Source organism: Poecilia reticulata, chromosome 14 (genome assembly GCF_904066995.2).
Source record: "Poecilia reticulata chromosome 14, P_reticulata-male-v2, whole genome shotgun sequence".
Taxonomy (NCBI): Eukaryota; Metazoa; Chordata; class Actinopteri; order Cyprinodontiformes; family Poeciliidae; genus Poecilia; species Poecilia reticulata.
Genome location: NC_088843.1, coordinates 18,605,433 through 18,629,489, shown reverse-complemented (window position 1 = coordinate 18,629,489; position 24,057 = coordinate 18,605,433). Strand labels below are relative to the sequence as shown.

Here is a 24,057-nt window from a genome sequence, read left to right as displayed (position 1 = left end):
AAGCACCTATTTCTCATCTTGCCTCGTTTTATTTCTATTTTCTTTTGTTTCCTTCATGCTATAGAGTAAAATATCAAACAGAATAGTGAAAATCAACAGTTGGATATGAACAGTACGGAATGCCGAGAAACATTGTAGTGATTAAACTACAACAACCATAATGCCAAGCGACTGATGACGTCTTCGAAACACACCCCTCTCTGCATTGGCTGGTGTTTTCTTAACCCCTTGCAGTGCGCTGCTTGACTGAAGGTGAAGCTCTCCTGCTTTGTTTTGTCTTTGAAGCTAAAATGTCTTCCGGCAGACTGTTAACCGTGCAGGCTCGGACGTGTAAGCGCCTGGTAAGTGACAGTGTGAGAATGTCGATAAGGTTTATCGCATATTAGCCAAAATAAATTCATTTTAGCACCTTTATGGCAACAGAAGGCCTTAAGTTGGAGCAGCTCTGCTAAGTGTTCACTGTTTGAGAAGCGTCCTTGGAGAAACTTTGACAGTCTGACAGCAGCAGAAAGAGTCATTATGTTATTTGGGTTCACCGCGAATCATAGCACTCATAAAAACAACGAATAAGCCATATACAATTAATAAGTAAACTGCCACTGTCCACTTACTTGGCATGACACTTAGCATTACTTTGTAATGGGGCTGCAGAGCTGCTTTTACGTGTATGTAGTTTCTACTGCTAGCTTTATGGCACCCGCGTCATGCATTTTATCCAAAGCTACAGCATCGCTTCTTTTTATAAGTTTTGACCTCAGTAATACTACGGGTAAAGTTGGAATGCAAATTCTAAGCTTGTCATGTGGCTCTTGACAAAAGGAATGTTTCATTGTATTTAGTAAATCTGGATCACCTTTACCCACTCTGACCCCAGATTACAGGTCAAGAATGGTACAAATTTGGCCCGCAAGCAAATGTGATTTAAATTGCGCAGGATTACAGAGATAAATGTTAAGTGCCAGGTTTCCCGCGGTTCATGAATTTAAAAATAAAGCCGCAATCGATATTAAAATTTCGTAAATTGGATTTCATTGCTGTAATTCGTGTCAAATATTAAAATAACTCTTCACATTTATTATTTTTTCAATTGTTTACCTTAATGCCTCTCGCTGGAACGTCACGGGAGAGCGGAACCAATGAAAGCGATGTTGTTGCGGGCGGGACTCTCAGAGCAGATGCACATCGTTGTTGTAGCGGTAGCAGTGATTGTTTTTATTCTGGGCCAGATGGGAAAGTGTAAATTCAACGAAAATTGGCTGTTCAACCAAAATTTTTCAACATGGCTGCGACCGGTACCAGCGAATATGTACGTAGCACGTTGCATTTTGTGCAAGAAATTTTTCAAACTTGGAACGATGGGAATCAAGGCAGTGGAGTCACACATGCGAAGCATGAGACACAAAAGGGCAAAATCAAGCTGCCAACAAACACAAAGTTTTTCCCAGTTCTGTTCCACTCTCGTCTCTCCATCTCCGATATCAACAACAGAGACAGCAGCGCCACATTTCCGGACATTGTTCGGTGTCACGCCTACACTGAAAACAGAGGTATTGCCGATTTTGAACACTGAGAGAAAAAAACCAAACATGCGAGTAAAATGAATGAGTTAGACATGTTCCGTGAAATGCTCCCAGATTCTGACATGTTTCACTCGTTTGCATGCAGAGATGGCCTCCACCAGCAAGTTTGTATTAGCTCCATACATTGGAGTCCTCGACTCAGTTGTCCCGGGTTCGATTCCCGTTGTCGGCCCATTTGCTGCATGTCTTCCCCTTCTGTTTGTCCACTGCTCAATGAAGGCCATTTGAGCCTAAATTTTTTGGGGGGAAAATTCAGAGCAGCTTGTTGCGTATTTAAAGAAATACACACTTGTTTTTATGTTTGAGAGCCTCAACAAGTCCACAAAAACAAAATAACTGGTACAACACAAAGTATTTGCAGTTTTTTAATCATTTCACTTTCTGTTTTTTTGTGTAATAAGATGAGATTTATACACCGATATTTAGTCAAAGACGGACTTTAGTGCGCCAAACCAGCTATAAATAAATTTTATTGAGCCTGAGAGGCTGACCCAAACATTGATATAGCTGAGAATAAACTTTTTTTCCCCTCTCTTTAACCCTTTTTAATTTTTGAGCAGTCATTTTGTTTGTGATTTTAGATTTTAAAATGTTTTTTTTCCCCTCACTATTTTGGCTTATGTGACAAAAAGTTTGCACACGTCCCAAGTCGCCTTAGTTCACCCAAGTAAAGCCTAAGAGCAGCCGCTTATGTTTACAACCTCACTTTGACAAAACAAGTCTTCAAATGCATCCTTGTAAGTTCTAAATCTTTCATGAATTGTTTGAATTGTCATATTTTCCACGGTCTTGTCATCGTAGGCTCACAATTACTTTTCCAGAACCTACACATCCCGGCCTTCCCTTAATGTAAGTACAGCTATAGGCATCGTAAACGAGCTGTGTTTGGATCACATTTTTAACATGAAACTGTCAGTTTTATGTAAAAAAAAAAAGGATAAATTGTGTGTTTGCAGGAAGTCGTCATCGTCAGCGCGGTGCGAACTCCAATGGGCTCCTTCAGAGGCAGCCTGGCAGCAGTTCCAGCCACCAAACTGGGCTCCATTGCTATTAAAGGAGCCATAGAGAAAGCAGGTGTGTCCTCACAGCTGGTTCCATCTGTGAAAGTTTGCGCCAAAATTTGATGCATGATTTTTGTTTTTATTTTAAAGTGAAACAAAGATTGCTCAGTTGAAACAAGGTGATGAGTTGACTTTGTTTCCTTCAGGAATTTCTCCTGAAGAGGTGAAGGAAGTTTACATGGGCAATGTGCTTCAGGCGGCAGAGGGCCAGGCTCCCACACGACAGGCCCTGCTGGGGGCAGGTAAGGTCATGTCGGTGCTTTTCTTGTAAAACGAAGAACTAAAACTAGAATGGAGAAAAAAAAAAACTTCAGTTATTTTTAATAACCGTCCAGTTTAGATGTTGAAATTGTGCCCTTACGCTGCAGTATTTTTTTAGTCAAATTATATGTAATTTTTATGTTCATCTTTGCGATGCATCCCAATAAGTTAGATTGCAGTAAATATAGCTTTTCATGTTGCTCAGTGTTTTTGTTTTTTTTTAACCGAAACTTGCACAGTAAAAAAAATAAATACTTGCCTCTGACTTACAGCCCCAGTGTTGTTAAATGATAAATAAGGTGGATACAATAAAAAAAGAAACAAAACCCTAATATCCCAAATCTATTTATTCACTTTCAATTTTTTAAATGCATTTTTGAAGTATCGGATCAGGAGCACATATCGACCGATATCAAAAATCAAAGGACTCACCACTAGTTGAGTTTATTAGACTGATGGAAATGAAAATCATTTCATGTTTTTGTTCCAGGTTTGACAATTGGGACTCCAGCAACAACCATCAACAAAGTGTGTGCTTCTGGGATGAAATCCATCATGTTGGCGGCACAGAGTCTGATGTGTGGACATCAGGTAAGACAAGTGAGGCTAACGGCAACAAAGTCCAGTTTTACCACGTTTTTCTGTTGTTGTTTATTTTCTTTTGAGCTTCAGCTTCACTATCTGATGTTCTGCAACAAGTATGCAACTCCTTTGCAGCATTTCAGAATAAAAACATGTTTGTGTGTGTTCAGGATGTTATGGTGGCAGGAGGCATGGAGAGCATGTCCAACGTGCCGTACGTGATGGCCAGAGAGGCACCACCCTACGGAGGCGTGAGGATGGAGGACCTCATTGTCAAGGATGGCCTCACGGACGTCTACAACAAGTTTCACATGGTAACCGTTGGAGCAAAATCGTCTCAATCTGTGGGTTATATTTTTTTGCAGAGTTACAACACTGCCGTGTGCAACTTCCACAGGGCAACTGCGCAGAGAACACGGCGAAGCAGTGCAAGATCAGCAGAGAGGAGCAGGACGCCTACGCCATCAGCTCCTACAGCCGCAGCAAAGCGGCGCACGAGTCTGGCGTGCTGGCCAAGGAGATCGTCTCGGTCAGCATTCCACAGAGAGGTGCGGGAGCGCCCAGAGTGCGCTGCTCTCGGCAGGAATTGGGGGTTAAGTTTCGCTGGGCTGACGTTTCTGTGGTTCCGTAGGGAAACCAGACGTGGTGGTGTCCGAGGACGAGGAGTGGAGGAGGGTGGACTTCAGCAAAGTGCCCAAACTGAAGGCAGTCTTCCAGAAAGAGAACGGTAAAGATCATAACCGATATGTATATCGGCAGAAATGGCCTGATTTTGACTGAATGGTTAATATTCAGGCTGCTGATCAGCTGTTCTTCATTCATTTAAAGCTGCAGTATGTAACGTCAATAAAAAATATATATTTTTGTACATATTTGTTGATACCGTTAGAGTTTGGTATGAGACAGGTAATCTGTGAAAAAATCAAGCTCCTCTGCCTTCTCCCTGTGCTAAATAGAAACAACCAATCAGAGTCAGGTGTTAGCGCTGTCAGTCATGTATGTGCCACTTCAATACAGCTTCTCTCTATCCGCAGAGCCTGTTGTGGATGCTAAGGCTAGTTAGCATGTCTGCCAGTGACTGCAGATAAATGGGTTTTCCTGTAACAATAAGTTGTTTTTCTGTCATAAGCTCATTTAGCAGCACGTTCACAAAGTTGACTGACAGCGCTAAGTCTCTCCTCCTGGTTCTGATTGGTTGTTGACGGGGAGCAGTGCATTTCTTTAGACGGCAATAGCAGCACAATCTTTCCACAGATTATTTTTCTCATACTGTCACAACATAGGGATAATTTTCACCAAAGAGGAAAAAACATATTTTTAGAAAAGTCACATACTGAAGCTTTAATGAGTTCAGCTTCTGTTCAGGCACGGTGACGGCGGCTAATGCTAGCACGCTGAACGACGGAGCAGCCGCTCTCGTCCTGATGACGGCTGACGCCGCAAAGAGACTCAACGTCACGCCGCTGGCCAGGATCGTCTGTAGGTACCAAACGCAGCGAGTTGAAGGGGTTATCTGTCAAACTTGCAGCTCTGATGATCCACGATTTCTTCTTCTTTTCTTCATAGCTTTCGCTGATGCAGCGGTGGCACCCATTGACTTCCCCATCGCTCCTGCGTACGCTGTACCAAAGGTGGGTCCAAGCTGGAGTCAGCTAATCTCATTTTCTAGTGTTAAACCAATGAGGCAGAAAACTTTTTAATGAATGCTTCTGACTTTCTTCATAATCAGAAGTTTAGATGCACCATGGCTTCAGTTCACACAGCAGGTCTTGATGCTCAATTCTGACATTCTGCTAAAATCCTATTTTTGTGTGAGCATTCATTATAGCATTTAAGCGCGACCGTTCTGTTTGAACAGTTTACGACCTCAAAGGTCTGCATGAGCAGAAGAAGAACGTAACCATCACACAGCAGCGCACTGTTTATGGTAGTAATAATGGACGCCGCCATCTGGGGTTCAATTTTTAACGTTATCGAGCAACAGGAGCCGCCGGTATCGTCACAAGATCATAACAAGACGAAGGGAGACAAGACAATTTTTTGATTTATTTCAAGCGGGCTTTTAAAAACAAGAAAACATTTGATTTTATTTGATAACTAGGATCAAATTTAAATGTTTGCATTTGAGATGGAATTTGTTCAAATAGAATTGCATTTTATATTACTGTAAATAAATACCAGATGTTTATGCATTCACTGTAAATCTGCACTAAATAGACAAACTTGATTGCAACTTGATTTGTCAGATTCAAAATTAAACTGAAAGAAAAATGATAAGGCAACTTTATACAGAAATTGTAAACTTATGGTCGCAGGTTCTGGACGCAGCTGGACTGAAGAAGGAGGACATCGCCATGTGGGAGATCAACGAGGCCTTCAGCGTGGTCGTGCTGGCCAACATCAAAATGCTCAACATCGACCCGGCAAAAGTCAACGTCAACGGAGGAGCTGTTTCTTTGGGACACCCGATTGGGTAAGAGGTCATACAGAAAAGTGCAACGGTGGGGATGGTCATCCAGAATGTGTAACAAGACAAGTAAACCATCTTCTGGTTCCACAGAACACCAGCCTTAGGATCTGTTTACCTTCAAAGAGTTGATATTTTTATATTATAAAGGAGCTAAATCATGCTGATAGTTTTATATCCCATCCACTATTTCCAGAATTGAATGAATGGAACATTTTTGATTTTATTTGTTTCGTTTATTCCAACTTGATTGTCATGTTTTGATGTCACCACAAGATGGCAGTATTGTACCAACTTGTTAGCCTGGAGATCTGCTTTTTATTCAAAATACATAACAGCTTCTGTTAAACTCTCAAACTCGTTGCTGAAAGAAGGAACGTTTTGTCTATTTTTGGCAATCAAACCTTTTGAGACTGAAGAAAATGTCTTCCTTTTGCATTTACAAAACCAGCATACCTACCTACTTGAAATGTTTCAGGATGTCTGGGGCGAGGATCGTGGGTCACATGGTGCACAACCTGAAGTCGGGTCAGTACGGACTCGCAGGGATCTGCAACGGAGGAGGCGGAGCGTCTTCCATCCTCATCCAGAAGTTGTAGGGAAAAGGGCTGAAGGAAGCACTCCGTTTTTTTCCTGCTTTTACCTCGTGTGGTAGCCGGTTGCTCCGAATGTTTAGGACATCAACATGACTGTAAAGAGTCCATTTGTTACAACCTTAGTTCCAGGGGCCTTAATCAAACAAAACATTACACTCGACCTTCATTTCGTCATGACTCCAACGTTCCAAACACTCCCTTGTTTGATGGAATGTCTTGTCAAAATCACGGATTAATATTTAAGCTGTGAAAGGATGTGATTAAATAGTTTTTCAAAGTGTTGTGTGGTTATTGACTGCAGAAACTTAAGTTACTATTGATGTAATTCATAAGCCTGCCACTAGAGGCTACAGTTGAGTTTTTTTCCCCCGACACGTTTCATCCTGTGCCAGAGATGAACCAGTTTGGATGGAACATATAAAACGAGAAGATGAGATTAAATTAGTTCTCAACAGAAAAAGGGAATGAAAATGTAAGGTTGTTATAAAGTTGTTGTTTTTTCTTTACAAGCTCAAACTGTTGTAACAACCTGATTCCATTACATAAGTAACTGGCCTTCCTGTGAGAAAGTATTGAGTTGAATTGTTTGAGACCTGCGCCCATCTGTGATGTATGGAGTCAGTAAAACGGCAAAGAATACAGCTTCCTAGAACAGAAGTAACAAGCTACCTAAAAATGAGTTAAAAGTACAATATTTCCCCTTGATATGTGTTGGAATGAAAATCATAAGTTGTCCCAAAAATAAACAGCCAAAGTAAAGATACTCAACAAAAAGGTAATTAAGTACAGTATTCAAGCAAATACTGTCCACCGCTGGGTTTCACACAGTCATGACTCTCTACTTGAAGTTTATTTATGTAGCTCGTTTCATCAACATGGCAGTTCAAAGTGCTTTGCACCACAGTAAACTTCATACAGTCGTCAGTTATGAAGCCAGCAACAAGCATTTCACTTTGTTAGATGCCATTAGAATCATCAAGCAAATGCACATCAAACATGTTGATCAATGTTCCACCCTACTAATCAAAGGCAACTAAACAGGTGGATTTTGGGCCCTGATTTAAAGGCAGTCAGTGTTTTGCTTGTTTTGCAGTTTTCTGGAAGTTTGTTCCAGACCTGTGGTGGATCGAAGCTGTATTCTGCTTCTCACCATTTTTGGTTCTGGTTCTGTGGATGCAGAGCAGACCAGGTTGATATGACAACAAAACCTTAATGTACTTCGCTGTTCAGTGATTTATAAACTAATAGAAGTATTTTAGAAGTTTTATTAGAGAGTGGTCAGACAGGAAAGCGAGTAACAAGAGGAAGGGGCAAGACATGCAACAAACGTCAACAAGCCATTTATAAAATTATTTTAAAGTCTATTCTCTGATCTACAGTGTAATGATTTTAAAACTGGGGTGATGCTCTCTGCTATCTTCCTGGTTTTAGTGAGAACGGGAGCAGCAGCTGCTTGACCAGCAAGGAGCTAATTATTTTTGCTGTTCTGTGATTCGTTGGAATTGTACTTATAAAAGTTTTTTTATTATTATTATTCTTTCCTGATCCATCCTCATCTGCTTTCATTCTGTATTGATTATTATGGATTTTATCTTCTGCAAACTGTCCAGCTTTTAGTTATAAAACTCTTTATAAAGTTATTAATGAATGACCTCATTTACTGAACTCCACGAGTCCCTTTGATCGATGACTCAGTTGCACAGTTTGCCGGTTTTTATTGGCTCTGCCTACTAATCAAGTAGTGTTATCGTCCACTCATCGTTTTGGAGGTGATGGAGGTGAAAAGCTCAATACATCACGATACTAATTTCAGACCATATCGCCCAGCCGCATGTAGAACTGTAATCTCGGCCAAAATCGGTGATTGATGTGATGTTGAGCTGCTTATATTCTGAACACAAATAGATGCACATTTTGGACTATTTTTGAGACGATGCAGACCCAAAGAATTTCGTGTTTCGTTGACTTCATAAAAAAAAAAAAAAAGCCCGATATGCGCGGATCAGGTGGGACAATGTGTTCTTCAGCCTCTAGTGGCCGCTGTCTTTCATTCCACCCTTCTCCTGACTGTTTCCTCATTCAAACCGCGAGTTCAACTTTAACTTTAACTGACGCTAAACGTTCTTTTGATCCAGCAGCTTAAGTCACCCACTTATTTTAAAGGACACAGCTAAGTACTATTTCAAAGCAAAACGATACATGTAAAGCAGAAACACTGAGACTTGACCTTATGTTCTTTTTCTCATTTTTACAATAATCATATTGTCTGAAGTCAGGCCAGACATGAGCTAGAAAATGTACAAAGTGACTCTTCACTGATCATTCAGATGGATTAAAATTATGCTTTAGGAAATATCCTGTCTCCTTTCACCAAATCCGATCACCTGTCAGATAAACCGAACAGTGCTTATTAATATTTAAAAACTGGCTCATAGTTGCTCATGTTTTTTTCCCCCCTGCATTCTGGGAGGTGACGGTGTGAATCCACCACTAGAGTAAAAGTACTGAGCATGTGACAGAGCAGAACGTCAGAGCTGGAGGTGAGACGGAAGAAACACTTCCATCTTCCATAACAAGAATTTCAGTGAACTTTGTTATATAAACTCAAGCAAATGAACATTTATTTTGTTATCTTTTGAAAACCAATTTTATCTTTTGCAGGTTTGGCTCCAGAGCAGTGAAACCAGCTTCAGTATGCAAAACAATCAGGTAGGTTTTGTATATAAAAAGCACCAGGTAAGCGCATCCCGTTTTACACTGAAACCATCAAGGTTATTTCTGAACAACTTAGAACTGTGAACTGAACTGTGTTTTCTTTCTCTTTACGTCCAGGAAAGCGAACACATCTACGACAACGCGGGGTTTCAGAATGACATGGGGAGACCCCCTCCATGTTCTCTGAATGTTTACCCACAGATCCCCAGCCACACCTCTGGCCCTGCTCAGATCAACACCCGGCAGACTGCAACGCCTCCGCCACGGCAGAAGAAAGGTATACGGCCAAATTGGATTCGCAGCTTACATAAAGTTGTGCTGGGGATTTTAAGGCAGGTGAAAAATAAATGGAATAATTGAGGTATATGACTAAAGAGATGGATGAATGTATTTTTCTTTCTAAATCCAGGTTCAGTTAGGCTTTCATGAGAAACAGCAACAGCCTCAACAATAATGTGCTTATTCACTTTCGCTTCTCTTAACGTGGCATCTAGTAGGGATTTTATGTGATTGATGAACAATGAACGACATCAAAGTGTCATTTTTTTCCTAATTGATCATCTGAAAATTGTGGGGTGACTCATTCTGGTTATTACACACCTAATCGGATAAATGAGTCCATCTGTTTGTGATGTAATGTCAGCATAAATTCAGATGTTCTGTTTTCTGGCCTTGGAGAAAAAAATGTTAGTCTCTAGATTTGCAAAGCTGGTAGAGACATAACCTGAAACATCAGCAGTTGTAGCAGAATCTAGGAAACATTCAGTCTGGGCAACTGAATCAAATTTGAAGTTTGTTGTTGTACTGGAATAACATTTAAGAGTCCAAGAGGTATGAATACTTTAGCAAACCGTGGTTTTAATTCATAAAACGATCTCATGTTGATAATCAGCACCACATCTCAGCTTTAACTGACTATTTAAAACATTAAAATAATTGATCTTGATGGCTTGCTGTAACACAGTTAACTTTTACTGTGGAAAAGAATAAAGTAAATAGAAATGTTGTCTTAGCCTAAAAGGGTTAATAAGCGTTTCCAACTTAGGGCCACTTTATTTTGTTTGTATAAATGGTTGCTATTAATCCATAATGTTTGCTTATTAGTGTCAACATTATAAACTGCAGCCAAACTCCTTCAGTCTGCAGTCATGAATTTAATCATTTTCAAAGTGACAGATTCCAAAATATTATCTTTTAGTTTGAGTAATTTTTCATAACATTCAAAAAAAAAAAACATACTCAATCTTAAAGGCAGTATAACCTAAATGAAACAGCTAGAAATAGAAATGACATCGTACATGAAATAATCTTTAATAACAGATCAAAATAAAAAAGACAACTTGTGAGAAAAACATAGTTACATTTAATATTTCTTAACTACACAGTTGAAAAATATGGGGCACCCATAATTTTACTATAGAACAATAACAAAAAGCCCTCCAAAGAGCTGAAACTGGTAGGAAAGTATCATTATCTACAATAAAATTGGTCCCATATGGCTAAAATGCAGCATAGTCACAAAAAACCATAACACCCAAAGCAACATATAAAGCCAAGTTACAGTATTCAGAGACAGAAGCCTACATTTTAGGAGACATTTCTTGTGTTGTCATGGGAATGTCTACTACAAGAGGGATTGGCAAAAAAAATTTAGTCCCAAAATAATTTTTATTTTGCGAACTAAATATTTGTTTTCCAAACTAAACATTTAATTTTCAAACTAAATCTTTGGCTTACTAGCAACCTAAATATTTAGTTGATATGCAAATTAGCCTGCCGATAAACGGAAGTGGAATGTCAAAATAAAAGCTGAGTTTTGCGGACTTCTATTAAATTCTGCTGCTGGCGGAAATGGGTCGTCTCAAGCGTCGCGCAGGTAAAGTTTGTTTTTTAATATATGTGTAATCGATTCTTTTTCTCTTGGCATGTCCAAGATGTTAGTGGAAAACATAGGGCGTGAATTTTTAGCGGCTATTCAGATGTTTACTCATGTTTCCATAGCAACCGTTTTCTGTATCCAACGTCCACCATTACAGTCAAGCCAGAACACTTCCGGTTCATGTTAGATTCACATTTTACCTGCTTTAGACCTGCTAGCAACGTTTTTAAAACAAACAGTTTTTGGACTCATTTTCACATACATCATTTTGTTTTACGAATGAATAAACAGGAAGTCTTAAATTTCCATTGCTGCTCTAAAGAAATTTAAGAGTAAATGAACAGGAACCTGAAGTGTTCTGGCTTGACGGTACTGTCGTGCATTGATTCAACTGTTCCTGGAAAACTAACTTTTTCAGGCTGAGGATCATTTAGCCCATTTAACAAATTACTCACGGACCACCTACCTTGAAATTGCCCCCTCAATAACACAACACCTAAACCTGAGATGAAAATATTAGTCTCTTAACTAATGAGAAGGCTGGTAATGTTTTGTAAATGTGACTGGCCACGATAAAACCACGAAAATGCTTTCCAATGATGTTAAACGGCATGGAAATAAAGAATTATTTTACACTTGTAAAGTGAGACTGTTGTAAGTACAGAGAGAGATTGCTGCAAAGTACAAAGTAAACGTCTGTGTAGCCGTTAAAACGGCACATCTTATGTTTTCAACTAACACGTAACATGTCGACTCTAGAGGAGTAGAATCGACGATTAAAAAGAAAATGTTACTTGAGCAACGATTCAGTACCGCGAGCTGCGGAGTTTATACACAGGTTATCAAATCCCTTTAACTTTGGTATTCCACGTTCGCTAATGCAAATTAGCTTTTCGGCAAGCTAATTTGAATATTAGCTAAATAATTAGCTTTGAACCAGCCTAGATATTTAGTTTGGAAAATGAATATTTTCCAGACTAGACTGTGCTAAATATTTAGCTCAGACTTAACCATATAGTTTGGGCACTAATATTTAGCTTCCTAACAAAACAGTTAATTTGAAAGCTAAATAGTTTGTAAAATGTGTACTTAGCTTGTGAATTCAATATTAAGTTTGGAACGCTGACATTTATAAATGTAACATGGTGAAAATATGACTTTTTAAAATGAACTCCCATATTTTTTTCTCTATGACAAGCTAAATTTACCAAAAGTTTTGCTATAATTATACTGTTGTTTTTTTGCTGTATAACTTTGAAAACAACTCCCTACAATCCTATACCTGACTTAAAACATGAAAAGTTTTACCTGATTTTATGTCAGATAAAAAAAAAAGATGGGTATTTTTCAGTGATGCTGTGTAATACGGGGGTTCCTTCTTTCATTTGCATTCTAATTTGAATATTGTTCTGCTTCCACAGCAAAAAAGTTGCGTCCCTGGAAGCGCGCCATCTATGTTAGTCTGTCTGTGGTTACCACCGTGATAGTGGCCATCGTCTTGCTCTGGCATTTCTGTACGTTCACTTAGAGAACCTTGTGGCTTGACTTTGTTTTTGAACTTAAGTGTGATTCTGCATGTGTCCTTTCATTTCCCTTTTTATTAGTTGTTGTTGTTTTTATGCGTGTCTTTGCAGTATATTACAAGTGTCCATTTGGAAAGTCATGCGAACCGGGTGGGAGGTGTCTGGGGACCCACCAGTGGTGTGATGGTGTACAGGACTGTTCAAACGGAGCAGATGAGGCCCAATGCTGTAAGATATTGAGATGGAAATCCTAAATGTTCCTCACTAACTATGCGCCATTGTCTTCCCTGAGTACGTTTGTTTGTTTTACACAGTTCGCCTGCAGGGGATCGATTTCCTGTTGCAAAGTTATTCATCAAAGGACAACGCCTGGATGCCTGTGTGTGCTGAGCAGTGGAATGACGACTACGGGATTACTGTGTGTGAGCAGATGGGCTACGACAGGTGCTAATAGTTTATTCCCGTATCTACTGAATTTAAGACTGTAATGGAACGCAAAGTATTTGCATTCATTTGCAGGATTTTTACAATGTTACACAGCAAACTCTGAAATGTGTGACCTACATTTGTGCCCAGCTCCCTGACTCAATACTTTGTAGAGCCACCTTTTAGCTGCATTTACAGCTGCCAGTCCTTTGGAGTATATCTATACCAACCTATACCAACTGTTCACATCTTACATTTCTACCTGTTCTTTAATGCAAAATAGCTCCAGCTCGATCAGTTTACATCAAGAGCATCTGGAAACACCAATTTTCTAATTTTGCCATAAATTCTCAGCTAGATTTAGTTCCAGACTTTGACTAGGCTATTTATGTAGCACATAAAATATCGATGTGTCTTTAATCTAAACCATCACATTGCAGCTACGGCTGTATGTTTAGGGTTGTTGTCAAAATTTTTAATTTAAAAAGGAGGGGGGGCGGGGAACTATTTTATATCCTGATAATTAAATTGGTCTCTACTCTGAAAATTCCAATTTGCAACCCTAATCTACGTGTGCTACAAACAAAGTGGTTGACAATTATAGTGTAGGTGACCAGGCAGGGTGACCAATCAGATTTTAAGATTAGTTGTGTATTGTCCTTTAAGTTATTTGACAGATAAACAGCTTAAACTCCATGAGCGATGTGGTAAATTGCATGTTAAAACTGACAAATGGGCAAAAGTTCAGTCAAGATTTTGACTTAATTACTACTAACTGCTTTACTAAAATTAATGACCTTTTTATCTAAAAGTTCCATCCATCCAGCTATCCATCTTTGGGATTTTTTTAAGCTGGTAACAAGTTTAAAGTTTGTAGACGTATCCGCCATATATTCATTGTAAACTTTTGTATTTAAAGATCTCAGTGTCATGTTGAGAGTAATGATAGGACACAAGTGCAGGCAATGAAACAGTGTCCCCCATAGCATTCAGTCCAGCAGAGAAACAACTAAAGTAACAGAAAACATTTGGGACATCTAGCAGGGATCTAGCAATGAGTGACAGATGAAGAAGAGCTTAGCTATTGAGGAGGACGTGGAGATGACAAAGGACTCAGAGAGATAATAACGGGCGAATGGATGCAGCTGGGGAAGGGAGCAGGGAGAGGCAAAAGAGGAAATAATTAACACCTGTGTTACGACCGGCGTCGTAAAGTTGATTATAAATGATGAGTCTGCAGGTGCCCTTCCCTGATTGGTTCTAAGAAGACAACGGAAATGTCCCATATATGAGAGGTCCCGGGTTCAAATCCCGGACGAGCCCCCAATTCATGTTACGACCAGTCTAGGGGGGGCCAGGTCGCAACATGAAGGATCCATCCTCCTTTGATCTCAACAACCGACACACACAAAGTTGAACAGTTGACAATGATTATTTATTTTAAAATGATGTATTTTTTTTATAAAGATGTTACCAATGGAGTACTTGGCTTCAGAGTGAGCTATTGCCGAAAACAACAAACAAAAGGAAACTATCTAAATAGTAACAGAAACTTACCTAATCAAAAGTAAATAAACCAAAGGACAAAAACTTGCCTTCCTAACTAAGAAAAGCATGAAAAAACTGAGGAAACATAAACGGCAGCTCACTCCTACAATCCAGAACTCTAACACAGATGAACAAAGGAAAGGGGTTTGGCCGGTGGAGGTGAGTCGAGGATGGAACACAGGAAGTCCGCGTCAGCAGCTTTTATGTCCGTCACCTCCAGAAAGCAGCCAATGGGACATCTCCGTCGTCTTCTTAAAACCAATCAGGGACGGGCACCTGCAGACTTATCATTTATAATCAACTTTACGACACCGGTCGTTAACACCTGGGAAGGGTAGCAGAATTATGGAAGCTGAGAGCAGACGATTTCTGCATGTTTTTTTTCACGAGATAAGTTAATCTTGATGAGTGGTGTGTGTTAAATCTCACTCCATCCTTCAAATGCACTGGCATGCATTTGAAGGATGGAATGAGGTTTAACACTAGAGGAAACCAACAGGAAATTAACTCATTATCTTGAGAAAGCCATAAGGAAAAAGCATATGCGGAGAACCTCCGTTCTCAACTTTCACACAGAAAGGAAGGCTGGGGGTGAGGTGAAAAATAAGTAAAGCAAGGAGAATGTGAAGAGGAAAAGAAATGTGAACCTTATAAAACAGCGAACAGAAAGAAACACAAATCTAAACAGATCCAAAACACAATGAAACGAATGGAACCGACACAAAAGATAAAATAAGATGGCAAGAAAAAAGGAACTAAATAAAGGAATGATTAAAACATAGACAGAGGAGGCTAAACATCCAGACACCAATGGATCATAACACAGAATACTCTAAAAAGAAGCCACTGTTTCTTGTCTCTCTGTGTATCCCATAGAAACTTTTATGGGGGCTCTACTGAAGTCAGCTTTAGAACCTCAGCCCCAGCGGGATACTTGAAGCTAAAGTCTGGAAGTAGCTATAAATCCCCAATACAGTCACAGCTCCAACGCAGGTATGGCCACACCGTCATATCAGTATGGATAGTGATTTACAGAGTTAAGCGATATTACATAATAATATTATCTTTCTTTACCTTGCAGCTCACAGTGTTCAGTCAAAGCTGTTAAACTCCATTGCATTGGTGAGTTCCTAACTGGCACAAGAGCGCAAGAAAAGATATTAGTGCATGACTCATGACAGAATAAATCAGACAAGTACAGAGACTTTCTGTTTGTGACAGGGTGAAATACTAAATTACGATTTGATTTATTTTTTTGGTTCTTCTCCTCCGAATGTTGAGAATGTGGCAAGAGCTCCGGCGGTCGCATCGTAGGCGGCACCGAGGCGATGAACGGGGCTTGGCCGTGGCAGGTCAGCCTCCAGATTTACTCTCAGCATGTGTGCGGAGGCGCCATCATCAGCCCAAGCTGGATCCTGAGTGCAGCACACTGCTTCAAACCGTGAGTTGTTACTCTGTGTTTTCTAAATAAACGCAAAAACACTCAAAGCGTTTAGGAATGTGATAGGAATGTTAAAATTTAGCTTATGACATTCTAACGACAAAAAACTGCATTTCTGTTTGCCATGTAATTATACAATTTGACATTTCGAAAATCGCAAATGTCAAATTTGCTTAATTGCAACATGCCAGTTAAAAAACAAAACAAAAAACATCTTGTTTTTTGATTAAACGTTTCGGCGCTAGGATGAGGCAGATTTTTGGCCCTATCCAAATTGGGAACTTTTGTTTGGCATCATACAAAGAAGAAGACGATCGGAACTAGAAGGAGGATTGTAGTTTGGCGTGTTTTTTAAATTTTTTTTAATGATTTGATTCACTTGTGATTTTAATAGAGTTTCTTATTCATTGGAAAAACCACAATTGCGAAATTGTGTTTTTGTCATTAGCAGACGATCAACAAAACTTTTGTTGCATTTGCAATGGAAACGGTTACAATGAGGCTTTTAAAAGGGCGGTCGGCCATCTCACCTTTGGGGTTCACGTATATCTCAGGTGATTGGGTACACAGATAACCAGGGTATAAAGATGCCAGCCATCTGCAAATTCCATCCATTCAAGTTCAATCCAAAATTTGAACCATATCAAACTCTGATAAGTTCTCTTATCAGTAATGCTCTCTTATGCAACTATGAGGCATTGTGTATGTCTGGAGACGATCACCTCGATAAGCCTGTCGCAATAAGCAATTAATTGATTAATCGCATGATAAATTAAAATGAGCTCAATAATTTTCATTCTGATGATTCATATTTTCTTTACAGAAACTTTATAATCCATTTCTTATGGCTTCAGTTATATGTGGTTTTTATTTCCTCTTTTTTTATTTTATTTTTTTATCAGTTTTGGTTGTTCTGCTTTATTTCATATATTTAAAATGTCTTCCAGTTTCAGAATGGACTGTCCTGTACAAAATTAAGTTTTATTAGTCTCTGAGAGGGAGAACTTACATTGTTGTGGCATTTACCGCTATATTACTTGAAAATGGTTTCAAAACAACAATATTATAGTAATTACTGGGACAATTTATCGTCCAGCAAAATTTGTTTTGACTTGACGCTGACCGTGCCTTCTCAGCCCTTCCAGGACAACAAGATCGCTTGCGACTGGCTTGTGGTGTTCAGTGAAAGAGGCTGCTGTTCCCACGGTCAAAGTAGCTGCTCCAGAAATGACGTGACTTGTGCTCTTTTGACAGCTTTCCCTTCCTTGAAAACCCAGTCTTTACAAACTTGCATCTGGACAGACTTTGAACCAAATTATGTCTATATTGCACCTCTTAGTTTAGTTTTTTTCAATATCAAGCTCTGTGCCGTGTACTAATTTAATGACTGGGTGTCATGCGGTAGCATGTTTACAACTCGGTGATCTGTTCTGTTCTTGACAGTACATCAAAAATGATTCATGTATGGCTTGCTGATAAAACGCGTGGAGAGATCCTCTAAATTTGTTTCCCATGACAGATTTTCTGATCCTAAACTATGGATGGCATCCTATGGGGAAGTGGGCCTGCCAGACCTGCGACCTAGAAGGTCAGTGAAGAGAATCATTGGTCATGAGTATTTTGACTCTAAGACCAATGCCTACGACATTGCGTTGCTAAAACTCAATAGGCCCATCACTTTCACACGTAAGTGCTTCTTCTTTAAATCCACTTTTTACCTTTAGACGAACATCTATGAGAGCAATCAATTCACTTCATCTTGTCAAAATGCATTATATTTCTTTGTATAGAAAGAACAGTGAGACCAGTGTGTCTCCCCAATGCTGGGCTTCAGGTAAATAGCAGCAGTGAAGCCTGGATCACTGGATGGGGGCAATTGTATCCATCTGGTGAGCTGATTGAACATATCCAGCTTTTCCGATCGTTTCATGCTGTTTTCATTCTCAAATTTTCCTCCCTGCGTTTCTTCTTTTTCCTAATTTTTTCTGAATTTTGCTTCCAGCACATGTTGAGGAGCAGTAATTGTCATGATTGACTAAGTTATACGGAAGCCGAAAGCGGGCGTTTTCCCATATATACTTTGTCCTGGTGGTTTTCTCAAGATAATAAGTTAATTTCCTGATGGTTTTCTCAAGATAAAACAATTTTCTGTTTTCTGGAGATAATGACCTAATTCCCCGTATCTCGAGAAAACTTTTATTTCCCGTTTTCCACACACGGTTTTCTTGCTATAACATGTTAATTTCCCGATGGTTTTACGTGTGTATTAAACACAATTTCATCCTCCAAACGCTTGCCATAACAGCATGCATTTCAAGGTTGGATTCAGGAACAAAACCCACACCAGTCATCAAATTTTGTTTTCTCGCGATTAACTCGTTATCTCTAAAAAAAAAAAACAAAAAAAAAACGCTTTTATCCGTTTGGCCTTTGTATCCGTTATCTCAAGAAAACCATTTGGTAAAAGTGTGTGCGGAAAATGTCCACTTTCAACTTCCGTAAAGTTAACTATAGATTTGCAATTTAAAATTTTTTATTTTTATTATTTTTCAGGTACATTTCCTGATACACTACATCAAGCTCAGATTACCGTTTATAGTACAGACGTATGTAATCATCGTTACGTGCTGCATGGGAAGGTAACCAAGACCATGTTCTGCGCAGGCAAAATGCAAGGAGGCGTCGATTCCTGTCAAGTTAGTTTTTGCCCCATAAGCATCACAGCTCTCACATGCCAGAGTTACATAATCACAACTAAGAATCAGATGTTAGAATTGTTTCAGATGATTTCAGGATAATTTAGTTAATAATTCTCTGACCACTCAGAGAATTTTTATTTTAGGATAGTGTATGTAAATTTCATAGGAAAAATGTTTTGGTATAAAAATGTTTAAAAGAAATCAAGCTAATGTTTCAAATATGATATGAGCTGCTTTGTTGTTTTCAGTTGTCTGTACGTTTCCTTGTCTTATATTTTGTTTAGTAAAATAAATAAAGCAATGCTACACAGTAAAAAAAAAACAAAAAAAAACACAAAATCTCTACTTTACGTTAAAATACCGGCAGCCGTGGTTGCCAGAGTTTTACCATACAAATACAGTAAAACCTGTATTTATAAATTTTATACAGATCATTGTATAAATACGGTAAAATGCCTATTTGTATGGTAAAATTCTGTGGTTGCCACAATTTTTTTACCGAATTTAAAATTTCGGCAGCCACAGTTGCAGGTATTTTACAATAAAATAGAGATGTTTTTTTTTTTTGTTTGTTTTTTTTTTACATTATTTATGGAACACCAGAAGTCAAGAATGCAGCAAAAGCTTGTGGCAACATATTGTTTTTATGACGTTACATTTCTTTCATGTGTTATAAATACATTGTCCTGACAAATTTCTGCCCTGCAGGGTGACAGTGGAGGACCTCTGGTGGTTAAGTCAGGACATGTATGGTGGCTAATAGGGGTCACTAGCTGGGGCTATGGATGTGGTTTGAGGACCAAGCCAGGAATGTACAGCAATGTAACTTACTTTAGTGATTGGATACACAAACAAATGCAGGTACGGTATTGTGCATCAACATCTCATCTAATTTAATTATTGAATTTTATCTCCTAAATCTGCACCGTTGAATGATTAAGAAAGCAAAACAAAACAGCTAGTCCTTATTTTTATGTTTACATGTCAGTAGGTCTCTGTTTTTTGCAGCCAAATACTGCTAAACTCTACACTTCAGATTTTTATTTGATCTTGCTTCGTGCTTCCAAGACATTCAAATGTGTTTTTGTGGAATCTGGTAGTTCTTTATGACATGGCTTAAAACTATGTGAACCATTTGCAGATTTTAAAACCATAAACATTAGCACAAATATCTAATTCTGCCTTTCCTTTTCAATCTCCACAGGATGAGTGGCAGACAGAACTCTGAGGTTCCTACCGATGCATTTTGAATCCAAAACCAATTCAATTCTTGAATTTTTACCCAATTCAAGAATTGGGGGAAAAAAACCATATTAAATATTCTTGTTTCTCAATGCAAGCATTTAATGTTTGCTTTTAGAAAAAAAAAAATCCAGCTATTTATTTGCTCAGATGTGTGAGATTATCTACTGGATCTATCTGGAAATACCTCGTTGTTCACCTGGAAGAGCTGCAGGAATTGCAAAATTGGGAAGGAACAGTCCACCTGATAAAGACCCCATTAAATTTAAACCTGGGCCCAAACTACCTGCAAATCCTTGTTCAGTTATCATGAAGGAGAAAACCTGCTATAAAAACACACATATTTGTCTGAATGTGGATTCCTGCCACCATTAATGAACAGCTAACCTACTCATTAATCTGGATGTGGCATAAACAGACATCCCAGGATTCCCACGAGGTAATATGCTTCAAGGTGTTACTTTACAGAAACTGAACTATTTCCTCATTGAGAAATAGGGAGATGGTTTGAGGAAATGTTCAGGCCGAGATTTGCTTTTATTATTTAACTGGAAATGTTCATTTAAATTTGAACTCTTATTCAGTGTTCTGTGTATTCTCGCTGTTGCAAAAGTCCGTGTGGGGCGATTTCTGAAATGTTGCTTCGTAAAACGACTGTAAACGATTCACCAAATGTTTGTGGAACTACTGAGACTAAAGCCTATTTGAAGAGAAAACAGTGATGTAAAAAAGTGCTCAATAGCATGCTCCTGCTTTAAATCCACATCATCTAGATGAGGGCTCAGGAGTCACCAAACTTTTTGAATCTACTTTTTGGGGTGTTAATTGATTTAATTGATACAAAGTGCTACAACTAATGTTTTTATCTCACTTAACAGTTGCTTTTTTTTTGTTTTGTTTTATGAATGAGACATTTATAGCATTTTCTTCTAAATCTTCCCAGTTCTACTTTTGTACAATTGTGAAATAATCAATCTGAAAACATATACAAAGGTTGGAGTTCAGACATAGGACTGACATCACATCCAGGTGGATTGTGTTCTCTTAGCAAGTTGGAAGCTAACTACTGCTTTGAGACGATAATGTATTTCCCTACATTTCCAACAACAAAGAAATTAGTGTCTTTTCTTTGCAAGCAAATATTGCGCTATACACTGAGGTAGTGACACAATACCAGTGATCAAAAGTTATATTTAAGCTGAGTTTTGTTCCTATGTGAAATACTAAAAAGACAAAAACCCTACATCTATCGATTGAGATATTATTTCTTATTAAATGCATTGATTTCATTTTAGGAGACTAGAGAAACAGACCAGATACAATTCATTTGATGGTATAATTCAAGGTTCCTGCCTGTCATATTTAAAGAGTCTTCTTTTTTCCCCTTCTTCCCTGTCCTCTCTTTGATCCTTCTCCATCAGTCGGGTGTCGATTCACTGCTCATGGCGGTTGGCTTACTGTTTGGCAGATGTTCAATCTCCAAGACTACATCTGCTACCAGTTTGTACCAATTAATGGGCCCCTGATACTGAGCCAACACCTCTTCAGTGGGTTAAACAGATGACACAATTAGCCACTCAATTGAGGACCTACATAGCATCATATCCAACCCACGGGTCTGCCTTTTATCTGTTTGGCATTTTTTCTTGATGCTTCTCAAATGAGTGGGCAGACCAGGGTATCCTGCTCTATTAAACCCTTTGTAACCAAGTAAAGCCCATTTTCCCATTACCAGGTCTAACTCCAGCTGGTTAATGTCCAGCCAAGTTGGGCGTGCTTTCATTGGCAGTGAGTTCCTCACTATGTGGATGTGAAAATGGGCAGGATCACTGCAGTAACTTAGGTGGGCCATGAGCACGCAGGTGCACTGAAGATGTCATTTTGCAAATTGTCCTGCCCAATTGTGACATACGCGGTGACAATTGTGACATACGCAGTATGTCACAATTGATAAACATATTTGGACCTCAGAATTTGACCATGGAAATATCTATTATCAGGTCACCATGTTGCCAACAACCACAGTCTAGTTTTAGATTGAAAATGATGGTTTAGGTATTGTTGTTGACATAAATCTATGGGGCTATCAATGAATGGAGTCTGCTGCCAATCAAATAATTTGTGTTAGACTCGGCTAGGTCCGGCTTAAACCACCTCTGAGATGGTTCCAGAAAACTGGGTGAAACCACACAGGATCTGCGAATGAAGACGAATCTCAGGTAAAGGGTATAAAAAACAAAACTACGTCAAGGTGTTCAACAGTGGCGGCTGGTCAATAGAGGTCGTAAGGGCGCTGCCTCACCACTCGCCACATTACCATGAATAAGACATAAAAAAAAATTACATTAAAATTAAATAATAAAATGAAAATATTTCGAAATATATGTATGTACATTTTTAGTTGTGTGAAATAAATAGTTTATGATGAGTAAAGTTATTTCGTTAGTCGACGTTGGCTGATTGGTGACGTATTGTTGTACATGCGCAGTAGCTCCTCTTCGACTCGCGCTCATTCGGGGGCGGACCTCTCCTGCGCCCAGACTTGAGTGTAGCTTGATTTGCATGCCGCCACCTTCCCGCCATGAAGGCGACGCATAGAGCTGACATAAAGTTAGTCTGAATGACAGGTCGACAGGTTAGCTAACTGAACGTAGCGAGGCTAATTCTTTGTTCTACTTTCCCTGCCTTCTTTTACAAACATCACGATATGACCCAGAATGGATTAAGACAGGTGACTGATGAGGTGAGATAAAGAATAAATATGTGGTGTAGCTGTTTTACAGTGTTTTTAAATGGTAGTGCTGTATCATGAAAAAGGGTGGAACTCACCTTTGAAGAGGCCCTTTGATATATTAGTCTAATTTTTAAATAGGTGCTAATATGCGTTGTTGCTACTAAATGGATTGCCTCAATGCATTGGCTTCTGGAGAAGAACCTGTCAAAAGCATCCCTGACTTCAACCACATTGAGAAATGTACTTCCCTCAACCAAAATATATGTAACACTTCATGATATTATGTCATATATTGTTGCTTTGGTTGTTTTCATTCATGTAAATACACAGGTTTGTATACCTTTGTATATGTTTTGATATATTATTATATGTCTACTTTGGATTTATAGCTTTCCCACCCCCGGAGAAAACCCCACAAGGCCGCAACTGGTTTTCAACAACATCAGGCAGTCTGAAGAGAAACCTGGGCAACACTGGACATCTTAGTATGACAATAACCCAGAACACACTACTGAAGAGGTGACTTAAGAAATATATTTACGTTTCTGAGTGGCTCAGCCAGAGGACTTTCTTGAATCTGTTAGAGAATCTATAAAGTGAACTAAGAGTTAAGGTGGTGGCAAGGAGGCCTGACAGCCCCAAAAACATTTGAGAAATGGTCAAAGATCCCAATGGAGACATGCAAAACGCTTCTCAGCAAATATTAAAAACATTTAGATTAGAACTAGGTTTGATTATTGAGACGGTTATCAATACTTTGGAAGGTGGCTTTTTTTTCTTTTTTTTTTTTAAAATACAAATAAATTCAGGGAAAAAAAATTCTACAATGGAACTCACTATTTTGACACCCTCGGTGCTTGGCAGCTTTAAATAACATTACACGCAAGTACCAGGAGAAATCCCCTACATGTAACACACAACTTCCAAATTTGTTTAATCTAAACCATTACAGTAGAGCTCTGGCTGTATGTTTAGAGTCATCATCCTGTCAAAGGTCACTACACTCAGGTGGTCTACGGTGTCTTAACGGGTTTTCTTGCGTGGCTTGCCCTCGATTTAACTCCATCCATTTTTCTATTAACTTTGACCAGCTTCCTTTTCCTTGCGAAAGAAAAATAATTTCCACAGCGTCACTGCGTGTGATGTGCAGTGACAAAACGTATTGCATGTATGCTAAAAAAAAAAAATTGATTTGGTCTCATCTGACCTACTGACTCTACAGATAATGTTTTCTTCAGCTCTCTCGTTTTTTGTGAACCGTGTGCTTAAAAGTTCTACCAAACTGGAGCTAAGACGCATGAAT

General features: G+C 38.9%; 2 protein-coding genes across 3 annotated transcripts; both read left to right on the top strand.

The window, feature by feature from the left end:
- Window positions 1-189: 189 nt before the first annotated feature.
- Window positions 190-6,824, top strand: acat1 (acetyl-CoA acetyltransferase 1). Of its 2 annotated transcripts, none has more exons than XM_008428273.3 (12): window positions 190-341; window positions 2,382-2,429; window positions 2,537-2,654; window positions 2,788-2,883; window positions 3,393-3,493; window positions 3,655-3,798; window positions 3,882-4,032; window positions 4,116-4,211; window positions 4,850-4,963; window positions 5,051-5,115; window positions 5,800-5,957; window positions 6,430-6,824. In XM_008428273.3, the coding sequence occupies exons 1-12, from the start codon at window positions 291-293 to the stop codon at window positions 6,548-6,550; spliced, it is 1,263 nt and encodes a 420-aa protein (XP_008426495.2). In that variant the 5' UTR covers window positions 190-290; the 3' UTR covers window positions 6,551-6,824. The 2 variants fall into 2 exon arrangements, with proteins under 2 accessions (XP_008426495.2, XP_008426494.2); XM_008428272.3 differs by lacking the exon at window positions 190-341 and adding an exon at window positions 444-1,547.
- A 4,204-nt stretch (window positions 6,825-11,028) lies between these two features.
- tmprss2 (transmembrane serine protease 2) lies at window positions 11,029-20,112 on the top strand. Its single transcript, XM_008428271.2, has 12 exons — window positions 11,029-11,138; window positions 12,563-12,655; window positions 12,776-12,892; window positions 12,979-13,108; window positions 15,515-15,631; window positions 15,720-15,760; window positions 15,920-16,079; window positions 17,599-17,765; window positions 17,870-17,968; window positions 18,633-18,775; window positions 19,487-19,639; window positions 19,983-20,112. Exons 1-12 carry the CDS (start codon window positions 11,114-11,116, stop codon window positions 20,004-20,006), a joined length of 1,269 nt encoding a protein of 422 aa, XP_008426493.1. The 5' UTR covers window positions 11,029-11,113; the 3' UTR covers window positions 20,007-20,112.
- The last annotated feature ends 3,945 nt before the right edge of the window (window positions 20,113-24,057 follow it).